Source organism: Ambystoma mexicanum, chromosome 3p (assembly GCF_040938575.1).
Source record: "Ambystoma mexicanum isolate Mex_15411 chromosome 3p, UKY_AmexF1_1, whole genome shotgun sequence".
In the NCBI taxonomy this organism is placed as follows: domain Eukaryota; kingdom Metazoa; phylum Chordata; class Amphibia; order Caudata; family Ambystomatidae; genus Ambystoma; species Ambystoma mexicanum.
The window spans coordinates 1,056,718,736-1,056,744,528 of record NC_090925.1 but is presented as its reverse complement, the minus strand read 5'-3'; the positions used below and the strand labels follow the sequence as shown (position 1 = coordinate 1,056,744,528).

At 45.1% G+C, this 25,793-nt stretch overlaps 1 protein-coding gene across 2 annotated transcripts in view; it reads right to left on the bottom strand.

Annotated features, from left to right (window-relative positions):
- CPEB4 (cytoplasmic polyadenylation element binding protein 4) overlaps positions 1 to 25,793 on the bottom strand; it is a 714,680-nt gene that overhangs the window by 247,835 nt on the left and 441,052 nt on the right. For both annotated transcript variants that reach the window (XM_069652419.1, XM_069652420.1), the window contains one exon: positions 3,738 to 3,827. In XM_069652419.1, the coding sequence (XP_069508520.1) occupies positions 3,738 to 3,827 (90 nt within the window). The remainder of the gene's footprint in view (positions 1 to 3,737; positions 3,828 to 25,793) is intronic.

Genomic DNA, 25,793 nt, shown 5'->3' with positions numbered 1-25,793 from the left:
CCTGAGCATTAGTTTGACTAATATGGGTAGGAAGAATAATAGGTGGAGAATGTAAGGGAATGCTCCTAATGATTCATTAATTGGTAAAGATTTGCATACATTTATTGAGATGTTTTTTATGGAAAATGTGGGCACATCAGATGTCAAGGTAGTTTGGGATTGCTTTAAGGCAGTGTTGAGGGGTGAGATGATATGCAGAGCCTCGCATGCAAAAAAAAGAAATAAGGAAAAAGTCGAGCGACTAGAGAGGGAGGTGGTGGAACTACAAAAATGTTGTGCACAAACTGAATCTGAGTACAAGAAATCTATATTGAAAAAACTTGAGGAAGATTTGAGTAATCAAGAGCAAACACGGGCAGGGAAGGGATTGTTCTATACAAAACAATTATTTTGGGAATCTGGTGACAAAAATGTTAAAATATTGGCAAATAAACTTAAAGGTCTACTGACCGATACGTATATCCCTTCCATTGATAATGATGAAGGGGAGTCGTTTCATAGAAGTGCAGACATCTGTACAACGTTTAGATCTTATTATGAGAAGTTATATAAGGAGGATTTACACACAGATGATTCGGATCTGCAGACCTTTTTTGGCAAGATAAATCTTTCGAAGTTGAAAGTAGAGAATTGTGAGCTACTTGTATCACTGATTACTGTGACATAGATTAATACTGTTATCTTACAATTGAAAGACGGGAAATCACTGGGGCCTGATGGGATTGTTTCGGAATTTTATAAGAAATTTGCTGAACAGCTATCACCATTTTTGTGTACACTTTTTAATGATTTTTAAGAGTCAGGTACTATCTGTGCATCAATGACAGATGCCATAATTGTTGTTATTCCGAAATCTGGTAAAGATCTTAGAAAATGTGGGAGCTATAGGCCGATTTCACTACTTAATGTGGATTTTAAGTTATTTACAAGAATATGGACAAATAGGCTTATGGTGAATATGAAGGATTTAGTGGATGAATCCCAAGTTGGTTTTATCCCAGGGAGATATGGATATGATAATATCAGGACAGGATTCAATGTGGTTGGGAAGCATTATAACAAGGACTCAAAAGGAATTCTAGGATTTTTTTACGCAGAAAAAGCATTTAAAAAGGTTAATTGGCATTTTTTAGAGTATACCTTGTTAAAGATGGGTTTTGGGCACACTTTAATGACTATGATTAAATGTATTCATCGTGAGGTTAATGCACGAGTATCTGTGAATGGTTTGATTTCTGAGTCTTTTCCGCTGACCAAAGGAACGAGACAAGGATGCCCTCTGTCTCCATTCTTATTTGACCTGGCAATAGAACCATTAACTGCTTATATTAGGCAGTGTGAAGAAATTAAGGGACTATGTGTTGGGAAAATTGAGGTAAAAATCTTATCCTATGCAGATGACATGGTAGTCCTGTTGTCAAATCCGGAAGTTTGTGGATCGTTATTGAAACAGATGTTTGAGGTGGTGGGTAGATTATCTAGACAAAGTGAATTGGGAGAAGACTGAGATTTTCCCGCTATCAAGGATTCATAATAAAGAAGTTCTGAATATGTGGAATTGTAAATGGTCCCCTAATTGGGTAAAATATCTTGGTATTTATATTACTGGTGATTTAAATAAAATTGTGCAAAATAACTTTGATAAAGTGTTGGACAAAATGGTTTGCTCTATAAGAAAATGGGAAAGATTTAAACTTTCTTTACGGGCGAAGATCAACGCTATTAAGATGGTCTTGTTACCAAAAATACTCTATTATTCAGTAGATTCAATTTCTGATTAGTAAAAAGCAGTTATTGTGAGTTGATAAGGTTTTCCAGAATTATTTATGGCGTTTCGATAAAAGACTCGGATTCCAAGGTATATATTAATGCAAAAAGTTGAAGAAGGTGGATTTGGCTATCTGGACTTACATAAATATTGTAAGGCATTTATGCTTAAGAAAGGATCTTATTATTATAGAGATGTTCATTGTAAAGGGCCTATCTGGTTACACATGGACAAGGATATCTGCAGTCCATATCATTTGAAGAACCTCTATACGATGAGGAAAATGTCAACTAATAGACTGAAGCTTAAATCAATACTGGCAACTAGACAAGCTTTTTGGATGTGGTTTGTAGAGAATAAGCAGCCATATGGATTTAGCAAAGATGCCTCACTTTGGTATAATGATGTTCTACAGCTCAATAATAGGTGCCTTAACTGGCAACGTTGGGTTAAGAGAGGTGTTTTGACTTTAGGAGATTTATTTCATGAAGATAGTTTGCTGTCATTTGAAAGGATGCAGAGGAAATTTGGTCTAAATGTTAGAGAAAGAAACAGATATGCAGATCTAATCTCGTTAATTAATCTTCTGAGAGGAATGTTCAATTGTTCGACAGTCACTAGACCGGATTTGTGTCAATTACTATTGGGAAAAGAGTATAATGTTCGTACATACATGAACTTCATGCACTTGGATAATAGGCATGTGGAGGCTTGGGGAAAATTGAGAGAGGTTTGGTCAGTGGATCTGAATATGAATTTTACACATAAGGATTGGAGAGATATACTTGGAGTGAGTGCCACCTTAGGGTTAAACTTAAATCTACGTTTGATTAGACAGAAAATAATAGGTATGGTATACTGGACTCCGGTTAAGATGTATAGATTGAGTCTGAAATTGGATGATTTGTGTTGGGGGGTGTGGGAAAGACAGAGGTACCTTGTTACACCTTTTTTGAAATTGTCCGAGAGTTCGTAGCTTTTGGAATGAGGTCATTGACAGAATTGAGTTGACTCAGAGTATAATTTTACAAAGGTCGGCAGTTAACATCATTCTTCTTCTACATATAAGTAGATGCGAAGTTTCTATGAAATACAACAATTGGATTGATAAAGTTCTGCTAGTAGCAATGAAACTGATTCTCCGTGTTTGGAAAACCAGGAAAAAGCCCTCGGTGGAGGACTGGTTAGTGGAGTTACTGATCCTATCTACTTTTGAAAACATTTCATTCAAGGCAGAAGGGAAGGAGGAAGAGTATAATTCGTTGTGGGGGCCATTTAATGCCTTATATGACTGAATATCTAAGAGGTGGTGGATATGGAGAAATGGGAAATCCTTTTCCTTTTTTTTCTTTTCGCTCCTCTTTTTCTCTCTTTCCTTCTTTCTTTTCTCCCTCTGTTTCTTCATCACTTTCTTCTTTGCTCTTTTTCACAGTGGATTGGTTTGGTGTTTGTCTGTGTGTTGTCTTGTGTTTGTTTGTGAATTCTGATAGGAATGGTGGTAATTTTATTTGGATTTTTTTTTTAGTGTTTACATATAATGAAAGTGTCAAGTATATTGATGGGGGGTTTGTTGGATTATAATGTTTGCTTTGAACTGTGTGACATGCTAATAAAAAGATTTTGAAAAAAAAATAATAAGATATTGCTATAGACATTGTTCCGGTAGCCGAATCCTGGAAATACTGCCTGTTATTGGGTTTATGATATATGTAGCTTCCAATTGTCCTTTTGGCAATCAGCAGCTTTTCTTTGGTGACAAATACACCCTCTAATTTTTGTTGGGCAAGATGCTGAGGAATAGATGCAGAAGGCAAGAAGTGGGGGAGAACCAAAGGGCGAGGATCAAAAGAAGACCAAGCTACTAAAATGTCCCTCAGACATACTCTACAAAAGGGCCCCCAGAAACATGCCCTTTCCAAGGCAATACACATTGTCATACACACTTCCATAAATAACTCGAAAGACATACCTTTTGGAGGAAAATAGGATTTGCTTTCGGCTTTGTGTGGCCAGTCAACAATTAATGGTCCAAACCGACGAAAACTGGCAGTGATCTCATCTGAAAATCAAAAATACAACATTACATTAGAAAATTGTATGATCATTCCTCTGCATGCTGACAGAGAAGGTGCTAACGGTATCCAGAAGCACAGAAATAGTTTGAACAGCTGAGGCTCGTGGTCTAAAAACGTTACAATTGGAAAGATAAGCATGAAGGCAACTCTTCCTGAAGCATTTAGTGTAGTCCTTCCCTAGACTTCAATCTTCAGATCCAAAGCTTCCTGTGAGAGTAGTTATTGTTTTATAAAGCCAGCTCCTTTAAGGGTGTAGGGGGGTGAAAATACAAACCTACAGTAACTCTACGAGTACTCTACTGCTCTGTTCAAACAGAAATTCTCTGAAGAATTTTTCCTAGAAATAAAGCCAAAGCTATCAAGTGATTCTGGCATCAAGTTGTACTGTAACAAATAGTTAATCATTTATTCATAGTTCTGACTTCAGTTTTGAGAGTACATCACTTTCTATGGCGTTGCACCTGTAGAGAAATATAAAGCTGCATTTTTAGTTTTGGCTATTATGTGGCACTTTAAAACTACCCATATGCCAAAACGATTGCATTGGAGAAGAGATAAGAGGGAGGACATGCAAAGAAGGACCCAGTTTGTGGGCAGTGTTTGGTTATTTGCTTACCCATTGACAGCCCATGGCCATTCTAATCCCCAAGGCCATTACCACCCAGTATCTGCCCCTCCCCACGCACAACACATCTTCCTGAGATCTCTGAGCTAGCTCATGAGGCACCAACATCAAAATGACCTGCTACCTAGTGATATTTCTAAGCAGTTTGCCAAGAGATAATGGTGTGATTGCAGCTATAAACAGTACTGATGTGATAACCATCTAACCAGGTGTGCCTTTGGCCACTTGATATATTTTTGTACCTTCCACTGAAGAATTGACCAAGCCAACTGTTTAGTTGTGTGTATGGGTACACACAAAACCAATACCTGGCACTTCTTGCCCACCGCACTGCCGCTCTCTGTCCCAACTTTCAGTGCTACGCGGATGACAACTCATTTTCGGGCTCCCTTCTGTCACTTTTTCTCCTTCTCTCATCTCTGACTGTCTGCTATCCAGGAGTGGTGTGCCGCCAATGAGCTCTGCCTTGATGCCAGTAAGACCAAGATTCTCCTCATCGGCACAACTGCTCCCTCCTTTCCCGTCACTCTTGGCCCTCTTCATGCTCCCACCTGTGAGGCTAGAAACCTCGGGTCATCTTTGACTCCACACTCTCCTTCTCTCCTCACATCTCTGACGTCTCCAAGAAGTCACACTACCAGCTGCACCTCCTCAGAGGTATTCTTCCTTTCCTCTCTTTCTCCCAGAGGTGCCACTAGTAAAAAGAGTAAAAGCGGGCGGATCCAGCTTCCCCTATCTCGCGCCAACTCACTGGAATGCCCTACCTCCCACTATCCGAGGGGAGGCCTCCCTCACCACCTTCCGCAAAACTCTGAAAACTACCCTCTTCACATAATACCCGACACACCAGCACGAATACTTATTATATATGTTGTAATATACGTCCCAGTGCAATATCTGTAACAGTACGATATCTTGTAGTATTCATAATGTGTTAACAATCGCTTTCATGCCTGTACCATGTAACTAAGTTATTGCAAGTAACAGCGCCTCAATGCCCCTGGGCTTCTTGCACGCTATATAAATATAAATAAATAAAAAATAAAAAAGAAGCTCACTGTCTCCAGCGCTCTGGTTCTCCTTATGCTGGACTACTGCAACAACCTCTTTCTAAATCTTCCTGCTTCTACTCTCTGCCCTCTGCAACTCATCCAGAACAGGACTGCGAGACAGATCCTTGGCCTCAAGCCCAGGGATCGTATCTCTCCAGGACTGACATTTCTGCACTGGCTCCCAGTGGCGGCGAGGATCAAGTTCAAAACCCTCTGCATTGTCCACAAGGCCTTCTGGGGCCTCAATACCTTCAACTCTCTTCCTAAATATCTTCCTTCTCGAGCTCTTCGCTCATCCGCCTCTAACTCCCTCAGGGCCAGTCGTTTCTCCAAGCAACGAGTTGGTGCTAGATCTCTTTCTTCGACTGGGGCCTCCCTCTGGAACAGCCTCCCTGCCTCCATGAAACTTGAGGAGAACCATCTCCGGTTCCGGAAGCGCCTCAAAACCTTCAACTTTGCTTCGGCTTTCTCTCCTCCTCACCCCTGCTGAACTCCTGGTTGGAAGTTTACCAGTCACCTGGCTACCCTCTGATTGCGGGCCCAGGTCCCCTCCAGTTCACACCTGCACTGCCTCACCTGGCAACTCCTGCACTGGGTAAATTTTCTGTATCCCTACAGTCCCCTACCTGCACTTGACACCTGATTTCTGCACTTACCTGTGAAGACGCTGAAGGGGGGTGGGGGGTCTGTACTTCCGCTCTCCATCTGGTAGAGGAGAGGCACAGAGGACCCCTGCCGAGATTCTCAATATTGGTATGTGGTCAAGCAATCAAGGCCTAGCTTCTCAAGAGGTGATGCGAGCTGGTTAAGTACAGTGTAGTCCCCAAGCACCCACAAAGTAATATCCGCACACTGTATCGGTTAAAACAGTCTTTATATAATTAATATTCAAGGTTATACACAATATCACGATAACGCACTTTTTTACTCGGTTATCTATAATGCCAAATATACAATTCTACGTGGTACCACAGTTACTATTAGATCTCTTTAAAGTGCATCAACTGTAAGGTTAAATGGCACACACATCAAGTCGTAAAGGAAACCAGCAATAGAGGTAAGAGGAAAGCAGGTGGTTAAGGCAATGGGCAGAATACTGGCCCCTACCGAGACACAGTCCTGTGTGGAGATTCCCCCCCACCTGGGCAACCTGTAGAATAAAAGATATCACAAGCCCAGTCCATATATTGTTCACCAACGATTTCCCAATAGTTCTGCAACCCCAAAGTACCTGGCGTTTTATCGGTCCTGGTCGGGGAATCGACAACCCTTCTTGAGTGTCCTCCCTTTCCTAGCGGTGCTTGTTGACGGGGGAAGCATAAACATCCTGCAAGGAAGAGGAATGCGGGGCACCTCGATGCCGATAGTTTTGGACTGCAAAGGGTTTGAAGAACTGCGGCCCAGCAAGGGCATTGAGTCGTCGGCACCTGTGGTCTTTGGGTGGCGGGAAACCCACCGGTGGATACTCCTCGGCGTGTCGACGGTCTGGGCTTCTCCAGCGGGATAAAGGGGGTGACGTTGCGGACGAGCGCGTCCTTGAATCAAGAGTTCTTGGGCAAACGGGAGCACGGCGGCTCTGGTCGGCGATGGCGGTCGACAGTGGCGGACAACAGTCCGGGCGCTTCTCCTTGGGATTCCGCGGCAGTCCCCGTCTTGGGTCGGCAGCCTGTCGAAGGTCTACCAGGGAGCTTTGGCAAAGATCAGCTGGTGCACGATGGTCCCTCATAGCTCGGGAAGAGGGCGCTTTACCAGGTCCTCTCTGGGTCAGTCCTTGGAGACAGCAGCTTTCAGATTGATGGGGAGCAACAGCAATTCTTCTCCTCCAGCAGGGCTTCAAGGTCAAGCGTCAGTTTCACTCCAGATACTCTTCATAGTTTGGACTTCAGCTCTGAACACGATTCCTAGCAGTGAGAGGTCCCCAGATATACTGTTGATCTCCCATTAATTCCGCTGGGTCACACTCGAGCATCCAATCACTACGAAGGGCATTCAGCAGTCTGTCAGCCAATCAGGCGAACGGTGCATTCAGGCCATTCTTCTCCATCCAGACACTCATAACACAGAATGTGGATTCGGACAAGTACCACACCATTCAACACTAAACACTGCATTTATTCCAGATTCGGGCAGGGCTGTCTCAGTCATTGTGTCGAACACTAGATACCAGACATCCACAACAAGAAGTGCATATTCGTCACACACTCCATTCACCCAGGTTCCACCCACAGTTGTACCCACAACATACGGTCATTGGGAAGGCTCCAGCCAGTCTGGGCGGCACTTCCCCCACACTACCATATATGGAACTTCCACCCAACAGCCAGTCAGGGGGAAGGGACAGAGTCAGGGCTTCCCGGGACTTTGGGAAGATCAAGGTAACAGGTGATGGAATGCAAGAGGCCATGGGGGACATTTTGTCTCCATCAGGAATCTACCGATTCCAAAGACGGCCTGGGCATCCCAAAATGGAGGACGCTCAGGGCACCAGTCATTTCAGCACGGAGCTGCCACCAGCCTGTACCCTGCTCTGTGGGCCACACACAGGGGCCCAAAAACATACACTAGGGGCACAGGGTTGTACCCCCACCCATGGGTGCCATAAGGGTATCCCATGGGTCCGTTCACCAAAACCAAAAGAGAGCTGCACCGCCAGGAGTCCCACATGAACACCTATGTGAAAAACACGACAGAACACACGATAAAAAGCAGTAAAGGACAAGGATACGAAGGCCCCGTCCCTCCAGATGCATTTCAAGCATCACATTAACCATGCACTTGTCACCAGCTGGCCGCACCTTTACTTATTGCTTTTCTTTATATTCTATTTATTTTTATTGTCAAACCCATGTACTGCACTTTTCCCCTTCCCCTGCACGTGCGATATCAATGTCACCTGGCCTAGTAAGATCGTTGTCTGTCTTCCCTCTGTTGTCCCCTCCTACCCCCTCCTTGCCTCATCGCGCCTTGAAACACTTGTGTATAGGCGCGTTATAAATGCCATATCATATTAGGTAGGCATTTGCCAGGCACGGCCATCATATGGCCAGGTAATCTGACAATGTTCAAATTGATGCCTTTGCCAATGCCGGTCACACACGCGGGTGCCTTGTTTGGATAACATGACTTTGGCGATCCGGGAAGGGCAATGAAAGCTAAAGCAGCTTACGAAAAGTCTAGAAGCCCATACAGTTCACTTGGTGCTAAAGAAGATCGCACAGGTGAACTTGCAAAAATAGCGGTGCGAGAGGGTGTAAAAATAACTTTGTACACTCGGGAACATTTACTTTTTTACTATGTGGCGAAAGTGAACTATTGCAATGAGAGTCAAGGAAAAATGATCCTCCATGCAAAGATGGATTTGCCCACACTTAAAATAATAGTATATTCGGAAGAGATTGAAGGCTCTTTCACACTCCGTGAAAATGCTTATACCTGCAAATTCGCATTCAGAGAACTTTCCTCAATATTTAAGTACTGGCATTTTCAACCAATTTCAGACGGTATCCATCCAGAGGTGTCATGCCTTCCCATCGTTGGGAAGTTACTGCTGAATGCAGCCGCTTGTGTTAAATTACTAGAGTCGGCAACATTTAGTTGACAAGCGTTTTAAGTAGGAGAGGCCCGAGAGTGAAACGTTAAAACAGTGGGGCTTCGAAGTAGGAGGGGAAATTATGGCTGGCAGCAGTAACGTGTTCTATAACAAAGGGATCAGATGTGAATGGAATGCTACAGCGGGCGGAAGTGCCTCAAAATTAGGGGTGGGGGGAGGGAGGCGTGGGCAGGAGTCTAGATGATGAAGATGCGCCTGGAAGGGGGGGAATAGGATGGTAAAGGGCGAGGAGGACCCAGCTGGGAAGACTCCGTGCTTCAGTGAGCCAACCGTTTCCCCATTGTACCGGGGTAGGAGAAGGAAGCTGTGCGATGGGAGAACGACTAACACGTTTTAGGGCAGCATCTACACAAAGAGGAAATGAAAAAGGATCTTTACCAGATCTCAGCAAGCAAGTAAAAGTTGCATTCGAGGTGGATCAAAAATGCTTCTTTGGCGTTTTGTCCATTTTTGATCATGAGGTTGCATTCAAAGTTTTTAAAAACTGCCGAAAAAAAAATCATATAAAATACACAGCTGAATAACTGTTTTGGGAAGAGGAACAAAAAAGGGGCCGATGTTCTGCTACAAGAAGGCCAGTCAGGAATGCAATCAATTTCAGCTATTAAATGAATGTAATGACCCACACAAATGGAATAGGTGGCATGCACCGGGAACATTAGGAGCAACCGATTCGACCTGCACAAACTACACGACGGACCTTGAAACTACTTTTAATTTAAGTGAAATGATTGTTGGGAGGACTAGAAACACTGGACTACGCGCTTGCGAGTTTGTTGCGTACCCTGCTGCGTCCGGTCCTTGGATGAAATTGGAAGGAGGGGTTCGAGACCTTTCATATTAGCGCCGTGTACTGCAATGAGATTGAGAGTGTATTCTCTCCAATAATGCGTCCGACATCTTGGTTTAGGTGTTGTAACACGTTTATTATTGTTGCGGGAATGTGAGGGGTCTCAAACCATTCCTTCTACTTTTAATTTAACAAACGATGGGCCAGACTGGACCATTAACCAATTGGTTACGTAGTAATTGTGGAGTATGCAGGAACACTGCAACATGAGCCACAGCTACCACACAGCCTTGAAAAAGCCAGTTGACAGTGAAACACGTGTTGGCACATGACATAGAAATATGTAGAGCCAAATAAATCACTGTGTTTAATCACACTCGTTAGAAGAGTTGTTATTCGAAGGCTTAAAGAATACCATTGTAAATATTTTGGCCAGAGCCCAGGGACTTGGCCAATGTCATGCATTCAACTGGAATAGGCCAAACCCAGAATAAATGCTTTAAGTGCATAGCAACCTTGCTATCAACCCGATCTGAAGTACAGGAATTAGGAAAATTTACTTTCATGCTGATTTTGGTTCTTTTAGTCCTTGCTCTCCTTTCTTTCAAACTGGATCGATAAGCCTTCCCTACAAGATGGGTGGGGAAACGATTCTCCAAAAGAGGCAGTCACTGAGAGCTTTTGATTGGGTGTAAAGACCTGCACCCCTCTAACCCCCCCACTAAAGGGATAGAAATTAAGATTTGATGAGTTGGAGCTAAAAGCAGCTCCTGGGTTTCAGGCATCAACCGGTAGGCAGGAGCCAGGTATGGGGAACCAGGAGCTAGTAGATGGCATACAACAAATTTAATTTCCATAAAGGATCAAAACTATTTTTTGTCTATCATACATTAAATGTCTTCTAGATGTGTCTTAGCATATGTACACATTCGTACATATTTTATATACACATTCAAAAACTTTAAAAAAAACAGGAATACATTTGTGTGGGACAGAGGAGTCAAAATAGCTCCTGGTAGCGGGGTTCATATCAAGTTAGCCAGGCTCTCTCCTAGTGTATACAAAAGTAGAACAAAATATTTAATTTATTTTATTGATCAATTATAAGGGGCTTTAAACAACAGAATTGTGTTTCAAAGCGCCACAAGAAACACTTGTGTACAGGTGCATTATACATTTTTATTTTTATTTGTGTGTGTTCCAAATGAAACTTTACAAAGTGTGTGGCCATTAAGAGGATTTTCTCTTAATTCTGAAGGTACGTGGGGCGTCAGCCCAACATTTTCATGTTTTCTTGGAGGATCTTCACTAGTGCTATTTGCCAGGTTGTTCTATCACCTACGATCATTCTGTGCCACCACTGACCATCGTCAAACTGACCGTCAATCCGAAAGTGGTCAAGGTAGGCTGTTCTTATCGAATGGTTTTTCGGGCAGGATAAGAGCAAGTGGCGGATCGTTTCGTTGCTGCGCCACTGAGGCGACACTCACTTGTGTCCGAGATGCCTCGTATTTGGTGAATTTTGTTGGTTTCGAGTAGGTTCATTCTTGCCCTTAGAAGGTAATTCCGAGCTGGTCTACTTGGAATTTTTTTATGCTTCTCTGGAGTTCATTGACTTTGCATGATGTTTGTGGTAGGCGTGCTAAAAGTTTGCTTGAGGCTGCTTCCTCTTGGGTTAACGACCAGTCGAGGTTTTTCAGTTTCTGGGTCACTCTGACCTGATTTGTAATTAGGTAGTCTTCCGTGCAAGCGACTGATCTCAAAAGAGATGTGTTATCCTTCTTCCAATGTGTTATCCTTCTTCCAACTGGTTAGCATTTTGACTGTGTCTGCTTGCATTTCTTCGCCCTACCAATGTATACATTTCTTGACCACTTTGAATGATACATTTGCGGTAGAGAAGGACCGAGTTGATGTTTATTGTGCCCAATAAGGACAGGAGGCCGAGTTTGCGCCTTATTGCGGGCATCGAGGATGATTTGGTTAAGGACAAGACTGTCCTCCAGAAATGGCCTTCAAGCCTTGGCCAAACTTTTTTTGGTATCAAGGTTATCGCTTCTGCCCCATGTGTGATGGAAGGCACCACTTTCTTCTTGTAAAATTCGATTGCTGGAATGGTCGAAAATTTGCCGAATTTCAAGTCTATTGCTTTGCCTTGAGCTGCCAGCTTTTTTATTTTGGTTTTCAGGGTTGCTTCCATTGCGCTTTCTTGCTTAGAGCTGTCGATATATTTGAACTCTTATTTTTTCTATCTCTGTGTCTTCTAGGTACCATTAGTATTTTTCGGATCTTTTTGGGGCGGACTCCAGGACCAGTAATTTTGTTTTTTCTTTGTTGATTTGTAGTTTGTTTTCTGCATTGTAGTGATGTAGGTTTGTTAACTGTCTCTGAAGCCCTATCTGGGTCTGGTCAAAAAGGATGAGGTCGTCGGCGTACATGAGTCGACTAATTTGTGCGTTGGCCAGTTTTGGAGGAAAGGTTCTGGTGAGGTCTTCGGTTTCACCAAAGTCGCCCATGTATGCCAGAAACAACGCAGGTGCAAGAGGGCATCCCTGTTTCACCCCTCTTCCAGTAGGGATTTCTGCGGAAAGGTGTCCTTGGTGGGTTAGACACACTGAGTGTGGCGTCTGTGTGTAGAGCTTTTATAGGCAGGAGATCTCCTTAGGGCATTTCCACCCTTCGAGATTTGACCAGAGACTCAACCTATCCACTAGGTCGAACGCTTGAGAGAGGTCTATAAAGGCCACAAATATTCTTGGTTTCCCCTCTAAGGCCTTAGGTACTGATGGTTAAGATGTTGGCGGTCGTACCTACATTTTTCTTGAATCCTTTTTGGTACCTGTCATGACATGGAGCTATTTTGGCCCAGGCTTGAAATCTTTTCAGCAGTAAGGCACCAAAGACTTTTCCAATGCAGTCTAGGAGAGCTATTGGGCGAAAGTTTGAGGGATCGCCGATGTCCCCCTTCTTGTAGATAGGGACAATAGTTGCCTTAGTCCATTGGTGGCATGGAATTTAATTGTGGGCATCTAACAAAGAATTTCTTTAGATTGGTCCATTCAATGTTTTTTTTTTCATTAAGTTTTTATTGGCATTTATTAAACAAAACAGTAACATTTGTAACTCCCCTCCCCCAGCTTGAGGTGGTCCTTGCGACCAGTCCAGGTTGACCCCAGTCCAGGTTGACCCCAATGGGGTTGTTTTTAAGGCCCATGTTGGATATCCCGTCCGGGCCAGCTGCTCGAGAGTGAGTTTTTTTAGGTGCTCGAAGATTTCTTCCTGGTCGTCGAGGGAAAGCCATCTCGAGGAGTTTGTCAGTTGGTTTGATTTCCGGCTTTGAGGAAGGTTTAAAAAAGGGATGTAAAGTGGTCGATCCATTTCTGCTCGCCCATGGAGTTAAGGATCAAGTTTTTTCTTGATGGTGTTGTGGTTTTTAGAAGCGACCAAAATTAGCTGGCTTTTTTGCCACAAATTGCCTTCAGCATGTTTTCTGAGTCTTGCTGGTAGACCTGGAAACAATGGATTTTTACCCAGTTCTGATAAAATCTGGTGGCAGCTGGGATTTTTGCTTCCATTTGACAGGAAGGAATTTGCTTCAATTTTCATTTGATTTTGCACAGTTCTCGTCTTTTTGTAGCCAGTTGAGCATTGTATATGTGTTTGTGAGAGGAGTTGGAGTTTGTTTTCTTTTTCATAATGAACGGCACAAGAAGGGGCACGTAGTCTAGTTCGGCGGTTGGTTCCAAGCAACCTCTTTCGGAGTATCTTTATGTCTGTTTTTTAACTGCAGCTGCCATAAGTTTGAGTCGGTTTCCCTGGTTGTTTACTTGTACTCCAAGAGACTCGTGGTTAGGAATAATAAGGGAGTTCGACCAGGTTGTTGCTAACTGGTTGTGGTCGCTATCTGCAGTCTTCAGAACCTCAAAAGCTGTTATTTCCAGGAAAGGGCGAGATGCGTAGATGTAATCTATTGTTGCTCGCAAAGGTCCCTGCTCCCATGTTGGTGGACGGTCTTTCCTTGAAGATGAATCAAGATTTAACATACGTCTAGAGGATATTAGCTTGGACCAAAGCTTTCCTCTCGGGACGGCTGCCGTTGGTTTTGCTGGCTGCTGTGCAAGACTTTTGACATGTCGCGTTAAGGTCTCCGCAAATTATGAGGTAAGACACCTGGCGCGTTGACTATCTCATCAATCGCTTTTTCCGTCATGGATGTATAGGTTTTTGAGTCTGTGGTTGCCGGGTTCCAATAGGTTTTTAGAGTGCCATTTCTGTGTTTTGAACATTTGGCGAGCCTTCCCAGTCTAAGAGGACTAGCAGGATTGATGGGGTTGTCTGCAAAATGTATTTTATTTTCACGCCCATTCCATTTCTGCATGCCGTAACAAGGCCAGAAGAGGGACGGCCTAACAGGCCTTTTTTTGCAGGCACCAGAACCAGGTCGTAACCGTCCAAAACGGGTTTGTCTACTAGCCAAGTTTCTTGTAGGCAAATCACATCATAAGTTGCTAGCTCTGCGTCGCCCGGAGTGGTCAAATTGAGGTGTCCTCCGGTGTTGCAAAAACAAAGTTTTAGTGAGTTTGAGCTGTGGTCGGCTGGCTGGACGTCGCTGGTCTGCTGACCTGCGGATTGCTATTTTCTGTGGTTTTTGGGCAGGGCTTTTGGGAGCCAGGACCAAATACCTTAAAGGTTTTCTTTTAGTCGCGATTTTCCCAGCGATCTTTTTTCCTCTGTGTTGTCATTGCACAGCGTTTGTGTTACTGACTTTAGGTGAGGCCTTTTTGGTTGTTTTGCGTGCGTTTGAGTTAAGTTTTGAGTCAATGTTTTTTTCGTTTGTTGGGCCTCTTGCGCTCCTTCTTTGGGTTTGAGCAGAGTCAAATTTGGTTTTCGAATTGGCTGAAGAGGGTGTTTTGTTTCCTCTTTTGTCATGTTGTAGGTGGACGTCTTTCTCTTTTTTGGGTGTTATGTTGGACCTCCTTTGTGAGTGCTCCTCAGGCTTGCTCCAGGCGGTATCTGACCCTGAGGGCTGCGCGCAAGCATTGACCAGTGTTTCCCTACGACCAATGGAAGTTGGAATTTTTTCTGTCACTATGTAGCCCAGTTTTAGTAGTTTGTCCACCTCTCCGGATATTCAGATTTGGGTCCTCTTTGACGAGATGTGCAGGTAGGTCTTAGATCTTCGGTTGGAGTGGTAAGGGTCCACGATCCTCAGGTCGTCCAATTTGATGTAAGGGCGGGGATTAAACCAAACAGAGTTAGGACTCCTTCTATTGAGGATGATTTCATCGCGGTTTTCGGCACATTGTTCTAATTTTAAAGTCCAGGCAGGCTTTTCTGTGGGCTTTGGCCGGTCATTATAGCTTTCGGTTCTGGATTTGTAGTTGACAGTTTGATGGTTTGTTTTTTCTGGGGCTAGATTTTCTTTTGGAAATGTCTGCTTATGGTCCCGCGGTGCAAAGTCTTTACTGAGTTTTCTGCCCCTGTGTATTTGAACGAGTATCCGGATTCAGAGCGCCTGCAAATTGGAGAGAGGGAGTTTGTCCTTGAAGAAAACAATGCTTTCCGTAAGCCATTGTTAGATGGTTTTCTTTTCAAAGGGCGATGCAGGTTTTTCCTTCGTTCTTCCAGTGTACGAAAAGGGGGGCTTGGACTTTGAGATCGGCCTGATTTCTGGTGGGTGAGCTGATTGCCGAATCGTTAGAGATGTTGGCTGAAGTTCATTAATTGGTCATCAGCTAAAAAATCTTTTGTTCTTGGAGATTGTTGATTGCCTTTTGTTTTGGCGATCGGCAGGACAAGGGTGGTGCCTCGATGCAGAGATGAACTTCGCTTTTTTTTTTAAATTGTGCTTTTCTTTGAGTGAGACGTCGTTGGAGCATTAACCGCTTGATCGATGCTTTCGGCCTGCTCGTCAATTGGTGAGGATAAATATCGAGTAGGCTTGGTCTTTGTCATTGCATTTTAGTTGATTTTGGTGGCTTCTGGGTGGCGTATCCTCGCCGATATGAATTACGTCACTTTGCTCGAGGTTGCTGACTTCAGCGGTGGGCTAGATGCCTACTGGTAAGACCTTCATTGGTGTGGTGCTTGAATTTTTGGGCGGTGAAGGGCCATCTCTTGGTCTCGGGGCACTGCGGAATTGGGTTGTTCGTTTAGGATTGTGTTCATTTTTATACGCTTATCCAAGGCGGTGATATAGCCTAGGAAGATCAGTTTAGTATGCATCATCACCTATATAGTAGTGTGGTCTTTCAAGTTGTCGTTGATTGATTCGTATAACTTTATAAACGGGTCCAGGGCGATTGTGACCGCGGACATGATGGAAAGGATGTGTAGCTTTTTTTTTGCAAGTGAGTCGTTGGGAGCTCCTGGAGGGTTTTTATGGATCGAGTTGTTTACACTGATCTCATTTGGTGGCAGCTTTCTAGCTGAGGAGTTGTTGAGAAAATCTATAGAGTCGCACCGGGACTGGCTTTGTTTGCTGTTTGGGGTGTCTCTGGTGCCTCTTGCCAGCTTTTTACTCCTGTGCTTTTGCCTTATATCGGGATTATTTGACTGGGGCGTCTCCAAAGGTGCAGTACCTATGTCTGCAACCTTTTTTGAGGTTTGAAGATTGAGTTGCGCAGGGTTGGCTAAAGGCAGTGCCAGGTTTGCGTGTGGTGTAGCTGTGCGCTGAAGGGTTCTCCCCCATTTCGGGGTGGTTCTTTTGAGGGTGATGTGGGGGCCGATGGCTGCTCCCCTTGGTTTGGACGTTGCTTAGCAGCTGGGCTCGATAGAGGAGAGGTCTGTGTACCGCAGGCCAATGGTAGCTTGTTGACTTGTGGCCGGGGGAGTATGTCATGGTCAGGAGGGCCCAACTCCGGTGGTGAGGGTTAAAGCTCGTGCAGATCTTGCTTCCTGTTGTGAATTTTGCCTTTCATAGGTCCACTGGCCGAGTCAATTTTTCTAGTTTTTTTAGGCGGTCGGCAAGACTTAATTGCCTCTAATATTTTGGCATCTGTAAGGTCCTCCTGAACACCCAGAGCTTGTGGGGCAAAAGCATTAAAGAAGTCAGTTACCAGACTAGCTGCTGATGTTTTGCCGGCATCCAAGTTTTTTTTGTTGACGTGGCCCCAGTGTTTTTGGTATTGGTGAGCGGCTGGAGGGCTGGCATTTTCATTTTTTGGTGCTTGGTCTTCGTTTTCTTTTGGTTGTTGTCGGCGCTTATTGCCCTTTCTGGGCGAGATGGTCTGGCTCCAGTGGCGCTTCTTTTTTTTGGGTGGTTTGGGAGTTTGTGGTGTTTGTGATGTCCACTAACTGGGGCGAAGGCAGAGGATCAGCCTCATAAAACAGAGGCGAATTTGTGGGCATTTGTGAATATGAGGCAGCAAAGTCTTTCGAGATGATACTGATACTGTAGGCTCAGTTTGGCTTGAATGAATGTGAATGATTGCTGTAGTCTTGATCCTGTTTTCTGGACCATTGGAACCCCTTGGTTTAGCGTTGCTCCTGGCAAAATCGCTGACGTGGCTTTCATGTTTGGAGGAGGGAGTGGTTGTATGCATGGAGCTGCTGTCGGGCTGAGAGAGAAGGGGGTAATCTCGCTTGGGAGTTCTTGATCCTTCCTTGACCTGGTTGGGCCGGTATCCTCCCTTGTACCGCTCCTCGCTGCTCCCAAAGCGTCCCGCGGGAGGCATCCTGCCTCAGGATGACCCGTGCCCCTCCCCCTTTGCTCACGGCTCTTGGCCCTCCCTCCGGAGGAAGTCAGGAGCCAGAGCGAGGACGAGGGAACCAACAGGGGTCTCGTCAGCGGCGCTGCGGAGAGCGGGGACATCGCAGGGGTCGGTGGGCCTCTTCCCGGGCCCTCAAAGTCACTCGCAGGCAGAGGTAAGGCGTCTTCTTCTATTGGCCCTTCTTCCGTTGGACCTTGGATCTCTTTAGGTCTTCGGGCTACGAACACCTCTGAACCTTTAGGAAGGTGGGATGGACGGTCCTTTTCAGGGAGACAGTTGCCAAGTTGGGAACTGTTGAGATGGGCGCGAGGGTGCACGCTGTGCAGCAAACGGCTTCTCAAGTTCGGCGAGTTTAGCAGAGTCAGCAGTCTTGGCAGCCATGACAGCCAAGACTGCCACTCTGCGGAGGAGATGGTATTTTATGGTGAGGCTGAGGCTGGGTTAGAGACACGCCTCCAGGCGCTGTAGACACGGGAAACAGACTGCAACGCTGAGTAGCAAGACTGCCACTCTTCACCACTCTGCCAGAAATGTGGTGTCCACACCTGTTTTTTTTGCACTGGATCTGTAGCACCTCCAACAGGAAAACACAAAATTCCCCTTTGAGTTTAGGGATGGAGGAACCCAATTTGTTTCTGTAACTGCTCCATCTATGCCTCTGGGGCCAGGGATGCGTTATAAATGACTTCTCATATCACATCAAGGCCAAATGGGAAGGGAACAGGGGAAATAACAGTGGCAAGAAACATAATAGCTCCCAGCAATTTAGTCGAACCATGAACTAGTCACCTCTGCTGCACCTGTTCTTTCACCATGAAACGGAACAAACAGCCTCGCCAAAACTACTCGGCGTAGTGAAAAAAATAAAACCAACAAGGCAGGCTCGCCAATGGACCCCCTGTCCATCAGAGATCTAAACATCAATCCTTACTGAGGGCAGACCATTGGAATGCTACCTAAATGTCTTCAACCTATCTCATTCAACGGGGAAGACTATCGCAAGTGTTCAAATTTGCCTACATCAAGCCGCTCAAGGATACAACGGGCAATGTGGAAGACATCTCAAACTACAAACCAATCTCAAACATTCCTTAATCGGCACAAATATTGAAGACCTAGGTCTACAAAAAATACTGGAGCACGTCAAATATAATCAACTATTGGACTAGGCACAAGTAGGTTTCCGACCCATTAGAGGGACGGAGGCGGCACTACTCTATATGGGATGACCTGAAGACCTGCGCAGACTCCAACAAGAACTCTGAACAGATACTACTCAAACGCTCTGCAGTATTTGATACAGTCAACCACAACACCCTCATCAAGAGATTGGGAGAAATGGGATCGTCAACATAGTGCTGCTCTGGATTATAGTTTTCTTGCCTGAAAGAACAAACAGTCTTGATACATCCATTCAAATCCGCACAGCGTGATACCGCCTGTGGAGTACCACAAGGCCCCCCTTTATCCCTGCTACTATACAACATTTGCATGAAACCACTAATCAACCTCATCAAAAGACAGGACTTCACTTGCTTCAACTACGCAGATACCCAAATCATTCACAAAATCTGTGTGTGAACATGTGGATGTGGAGGCGGGACGGCATCTACATGGGACCCCTGCCGGGGCTGAATCAAATGCCGGCCGCGAGGCAGGACGGCTTCTAAATGGAACCCCTGCTGGGGCTGAATAAAACCCGGCCGCAAAGAGAAGGGGGAAACATAAACGGAGCTCACGAAGTTTAAGCTCGAGCACAGATGGGAGGGGGTTGCGGAGGCAGAAACGGAAAAACAAAACCACGAGGGAAATGAACGGCGTCTCTGGCGTTCCTTCATTTACAGTAACGAACAAACAGGAACGGACGCTGAGCAAGACAAAAGCGACTCGGACTTGATAATACCCGCTCCCCGCTCATGCATACAAACACTAAACTCACCTGATAGTCAGGTCGGCAGGAACCCATGGAAGGGGAAAGTAACCGGAACGGGGATGAGCCGGTCAAGTGGCACAGCGAGTAGAGCGCTCATTTTGACACCCGTGCAGAGCCTGCTAACGCAGGTTCGAATCCCGGCAGGCCCAAACTCAGCCTTTCATCCTTCGATAAATGAGCACCACACACACCGTGGGTAATAAGCAGCGCTCAGATACCTGAGGGTTCGTAGCGCTATATAAATGCCAAATTATTATTATTATTGTGAGACATCTTGGCAACCTTCGTACCGAGGGGAAGGGGGCGGGGCTTATGGGAAAAGTTATAGACTTAACCACCAAGCCCATCCTGATTGGTCAAAAGCCCTCTGTCCCCTATTTAAGGAAGAAACTAACAGTGGACTGGGTGTGTTTCATCTGGTTTCTTTCAGAACATCTATGCTGAGAGAGAGAGCCACACCGCAGATGCTCTGGGCATATGAGGATTAACCTAAGACAACAGGTTCATCCCTACCAAGGAAGGAGCAGAAGACTGAATTGAAGTTATTTTCTTTTTTTCTTTGTACACCTGAATAAAAGGCTGTTTAATTTTCCAAACCACGGCCCTCCTGCCTCATCCTTACAAATTTGGTGGCAGCGGTGGGATAAGGCAGCACGGAAATGGAGGCCATAATAAAAGCACTGGCTGAAGGACAACAGCAACTTCAACAAGCAATCCAAATGCAATCTCACCAGGCCCAGATTGATTGCCAAACACTGCAGCAGGCCTTACAATTGCAGGCCGCCAGTCAAGATGCTTTGAAGGTGACTGAGGCTGTGGTAAGTAAAGGAAACCCTATGGCTCCAACTGCAGTCCTACAGAAGTTCCAACCCGGGGAGGATCCGTACTATTTTTTTAACCAATTTTGAAAGGGTAGCCCGAAACGCCCAGTGGCCAGTGGAGAAATGGGGCCACTTCATAGCCCCTTTACTAACAGGCACCATGCAGGGGGCTTATCAGGCGGCTAAACCAGCTGGAGATACCGCGTATGCAGATATTAAAAGGACCATACTAGAACGTATGGGAATGGACGAGGAAGCTTACAGAATCAGACTCGGAGAGACCAAGCTAAAGCCCGGGGAAACATCCCCGACAAATGTACTATCGCATCCAGGATATAATGGACAAGTGGTTGAAACCAGCTAATAGTAGTGTTCAAGATGTGGTGGATAAAATAAAACTGGAGCAGTTTACTGAGGCTCTACCCCCACCTATGCAAAGGTGGGTAAGTCGGCACCATCGACCCACGTTGGCAGAAGCCAGTGACATCGCTTCCGCCTTCCAGAAGGCGGGTTCTATCCGGGGAATGACCACCGAGTTACCAAGAACAAATATCATGAAGGGACCGGGATCAGGGGAAACCAGGCCCCCACGGATAGAACCATGGACTGCAACCTGGCCAAGCATATGCAGACAGCCGCAGTGTTTCGATTGTGGGGACTGGGGACATATCGCAAGGTTTTGCCCCAGGAAATCTAAAACAGCTGAACCAATGGAAATTGGATACATTCTAGGAAAAGAATTTAGGCGAAGCAGAGACCCGCACTTCCTAGACGTGAGAGAGAACGGGACGCCAAGCCCTGCTTGATACCGGAAATGAACAGACGCAGTCAGACCGGAAGTGGAAATGGGGGTGGGACGATGGCTCCGATACCCATCAAATGTGTACATGGTGATACTAAGACATACCCCTCAAAGGAAGTTACCATAGAGGTTAAAGGGGTTGAATCTAAGATGAAGGTAGCCATCATGCCTCACTTACCAACCCCAGTGTTATTAGAGACAGATCTGCCATCATTCCAAGAGTGTGTAAAAGAGACTGAATGGCTACAAACCGCCCCATTCTCCCAGAGAGACTTAGGGGGTACACCCCTAAAATCACACAAGAAAAGCAGGAGTGAAGTCAGAAGAGGAAAAAGGGAGTGGACTGAAGGGAACAAATTTAAAAGGGATGATAGACTGGTTACCAGAGGCCAAGCACCCTACATATCGCAGTGAACTAGGGATGGACCCTACCCTGAAAACGGCATGGAACATTCCATTGTTTCTCCCGATAAAGGATCAACCTATCCATGGTTCAAATCAAAGGGTCTTCTGTATCGAGTGACAAAGGGTCAATCATCAAAGGGTCTTCTGTATCGAGTGACAAAGGGTCAAACAACAGCAGAGGTAGAACAATTGTTAGTACCCCTAAGTTTCAGAACGACCGTGATAAAACTAGTACACAACACCACTGGTGGTCATTTGGACAGGGAAAAAACCCACGAGAAAGTGCTTAAAAGATTTTATTGGTCAGGGGTGGATCGAGATGTGGGTCGATACTGTGAAGAGTGTGGGGTATGTCAGCAGACAAATCCCCGTATACCCCCTAAGGCTCTGTTACAACCAATGCCTCTGATAAAAGAACCCTTTTTCATAATTGGCATGGATATCGTGGGTCCACTGGAACCTAACAGTCACGGCCATCAGTACATCCTGGTCATTGTGGACTATGCCACCAGATACCCTGAAGCCTTCCCCATGAGGGGTACCAGTGCGACTAATGTATGTAACCTCTTGGTACCTTTCTTTGCCCGGGTAGGTTTACCAGCCAAAATAATCACAGACCAGGGAAGAAATATTGTCTCGGGGGTCTTGCAAAAAGTATGCCAACAATTAAAGATAAAGCAACTTCGAATGTCGGTTTATCATCCGCAAATGGATGGCCTTGTAGAAAGGTATAATAAGACCATTAAGCAGATGTTAAAAAAAGTCACTGAACCATCAGAAGCAAACTGGGACAGAGCATTACAATGGGTCCTTATGGTATTGGGAGATCCCCTCAGTCATCCACAGGTTTCTCTACATGTAACCAAACCCAATGCACACTACTGGGATGAAGAAGAGGGACGGAGCGATGAAGACCCGCAAAGCGTGAAAATCAACAACACAATCTAGTTGCTGGAAGGAGTGACAGAAGACTCGAAGAAGGCTGGGCTGCAGAGAAGACCGGACAGACAGCGGGAAGCAAGCACAGAGCTACAGAAGCTTGGAGCCCTGTGTGAAATGCTGTTCTCCCGAGCACCGACGAACCAGAGGTCTGCCAGGGTGAGGTTGGAGACAGCACGTGGCTGTCTGAGGACACTGCCGACCAACCAGGAATACAAGCAGAAACGAGACGCTCCCCTGAAATGCCCGCAAGCAGCAGTAACCGGGCAGCGTGAGGTACGCCGGAACAACATCAAACCGGTGCGCCAAGTGGAAAGAGCTGGGACGCAGGGTCACTACACAGGAAGTGCCTGCATCCCAGGAAAGCCTAAAGAGGCTATTTCAGTGGTCGGGGAAGCCATTTGAAGTAAAAGACTAACAAATTGCCAAGCAAAGGGACGCTGACCAACCTGATAAAGAAAGCATGAGAGAATCAGGGATCAGCACCGATAAAGAGTTGTGTTGCATAAAGTCCTGGCAGAAGAGTATACCAGGCATTTGCGAGTCTGGGAGCCGCACCCGAACTGTGTAACTTTGAAATGAGAATCCAAAGGAAGATTAATGCCCTTAGGATTTTTAAATGTATTGCATGTGGAAAGGACCTGGGGAAGGGAGTCATTCCCAGGAACAGTGAACACAATTTGTATTACTATTATTTATGTATTTATGGAGGGCGGCTATAGCTTCAAGAAGCAACAGAGCGCTTTACAGTGGTATACAACCTTGGCCTACGTAATCGTTGAGTACATATGCCACACGTAGCGCCCGTTGGCTACAGTTCTGTTTTTTTGCCACCATATGAAGAATTATAGGCCTTGATTAGTGTCTTCAAATGATCAGACTTAAAAACAGCAAGTCCAGAGCTCGTAAATTCTACAGTGGGGAAGGTTGGGAGGGCGATTAATATGTGGGAGGAACATCCAGTCGAAAGAACGTTACCAGGGCTAAGTAACTAGTTCTTAGAATGGATTGTGTCCTCCCACGTATTCCTTGTCTTTGATAATACCACTATGGGAGGCTAAGTTGTTTTGGAGGAGGGAGTAAGAATTTAGAGCTATTGTTTGTCCAGAAGGGAGCATAGTACTGCCTTTCCAAATTGTCCTTCATTTTAAAAGTGTCTAAACAGTAATGGTTTGTGAATGTGTGGAAGGTGGACCATATGTAGCTGCCTCGCAGATATCCTTTAGTGGGACTCCCCTTTGAAGGGCAGAGGAAGTTGCCATGCCCTTAGTGGAATGAGCCCTCAAACCCAGCTAACTTGTAGCACTCCGAAATAGTTAGTATAATCCATCTGACTAGAGTGTTTAGTGACTGGCATACCAAGCTTGTGCCCTATATAGCAAATAAAAAGTTGATCATGTTGTCTCAACTTTGCCGTCCTAGATATTTAGAAGCTAGGATCGTGTCTATGGAATCTTTCCTCTTCCTTGCTAGGAAGAGGTGGAGGATAGAAAGCCAGAAGCACCATTTTCTGTGTCGGATGGAAGTCTGATACAATTTTGGGTAAAAATGATGGTTTTATCTTAACTTTTTCCTTGTAAAAGGTGGTGTTAGGAAAGACTGTATGTAGTAACCCTGTGGGAGACTACACCACCCTTGTCCTCTTGGCAATAGGGAAACCAACCTTTGGTATAGGCCTGTTCTACACAAGTTCGTAGAGTGTCTGAGCAGCCAGGCTTATCTCAAGAGGGGTCAATGTGAGCTGTAGAGGTGCAACAGAGATTCACATTAGAAAGGACAAATACAACAATGAAATGCACTTAAAAAATACACTCCTTCAGTTTCAGTTACGTATATACCCTTTTGGGATGTCACACAGACTTACTTCATATACCCTGAGGTGACTTCAATAGCTAGGACACTGTGGACATTGATATATCACTTTAACACTTAATGCAATACTGGAGGTTATGGAAAAAGGGAAAGGTTAGGGAAGGAAACAAAGGGAAATAAGTTTTCTGAACGGGCAAGTACTTTATAATCCCCTATGAAATATAGGTGAAGCCTTTCCCAGCTATACACGTAATTTCTGTATGTCTTTTTGAAGGGACAGATAAACACAAAGTCAGAGGGTAAGAGTCTGCAGGGAGCCAGGACAGCCAATGTCAATTGAACAAAGTCTTGGGGAGCTGAGGCACTTCCTGAAGATCGCACAAAAGTCTTGCACAAAGTTATATAGAGAGTTTGTAGCAAAGAATCACTGTTGGGCCACAAGCTCAAAGGCTTGTGAAAAGCAAAGATGGAGGCAGCCAATGCAATTCTCCATGGAGAGCAAGCAAGCTACACACAAGAGGTAGTACCTCTAGTTAGACAGTACTTTAGGTCTGAAGAAAAGGGTCCAGCTGGCTTCTGTTCCTGTTGTAGTCCTGCAGATCCTGTGTTCCTATGCTTCACTCATGGGGACAAGAGGGAGGACGTCTGGGGACTCCTGCTCTATGGATTGAAGGTCGGTGGCAGCAATGGGATTACTCCAGATCAGCAGCACTTTGCGGTTTCAGCTACTGGTCAATGTTAGGGAATTTCCCTTATCTACCGAGTCCCTCATCAGCTTTGCTGGATTTCTGGGGTTTATTTTTTTCACCTGGTAAGAGTGCGAGCCTTTTTTCCACACGCTTACATGTATTTTTCTGTGTGTTTAACATTTTTCTTGTGTTCATAGACTGGAGGGAGCCTCACCTACTCCATAGGCATCATCTTTTTACTGTGTGTTACACAGCACCTTCAGTGCAATGAGACACGGTTGTTTTTTTAGGCTTCCCAACTCAGACTCCATTTTCTGGGACGGACAACTGTCTCCCAGAACATGTAAAGTTGCCATTGACTTTATTAGTCCTTTTTAAAACTCACAGACCCAGTACAAACTATCTTACATAGAGTTCTGCAAAGGGTTAATACTTATCTCTTTTTTGTTTTGTTCCCTTTCCATTAAGACTTTGCTGGTGGCAGTGGTAACTACCCTATTTTTCCTACCGCGGTTATCTTAAATAGCCCTGGTATTGTTTTAGGCTATCTTAGTAGCCTCGAACTTAAAGCTGCTAGACCATATACGTTTTTATACGGTTCTGGCTGGGTTTATTCGCCATTTCTTTTTGTAAAAGTCTTTCTCAGGTTTGACTCTGCGTGCCAAACCAGGTTTGGTTCCTTTGTTCGCCGTTCTTTCGCGGGCTTCTGCACAGAAGCCCTCCTTAGGCGCCTGAATGTCTGAGGGGGGCAGGATGTGAG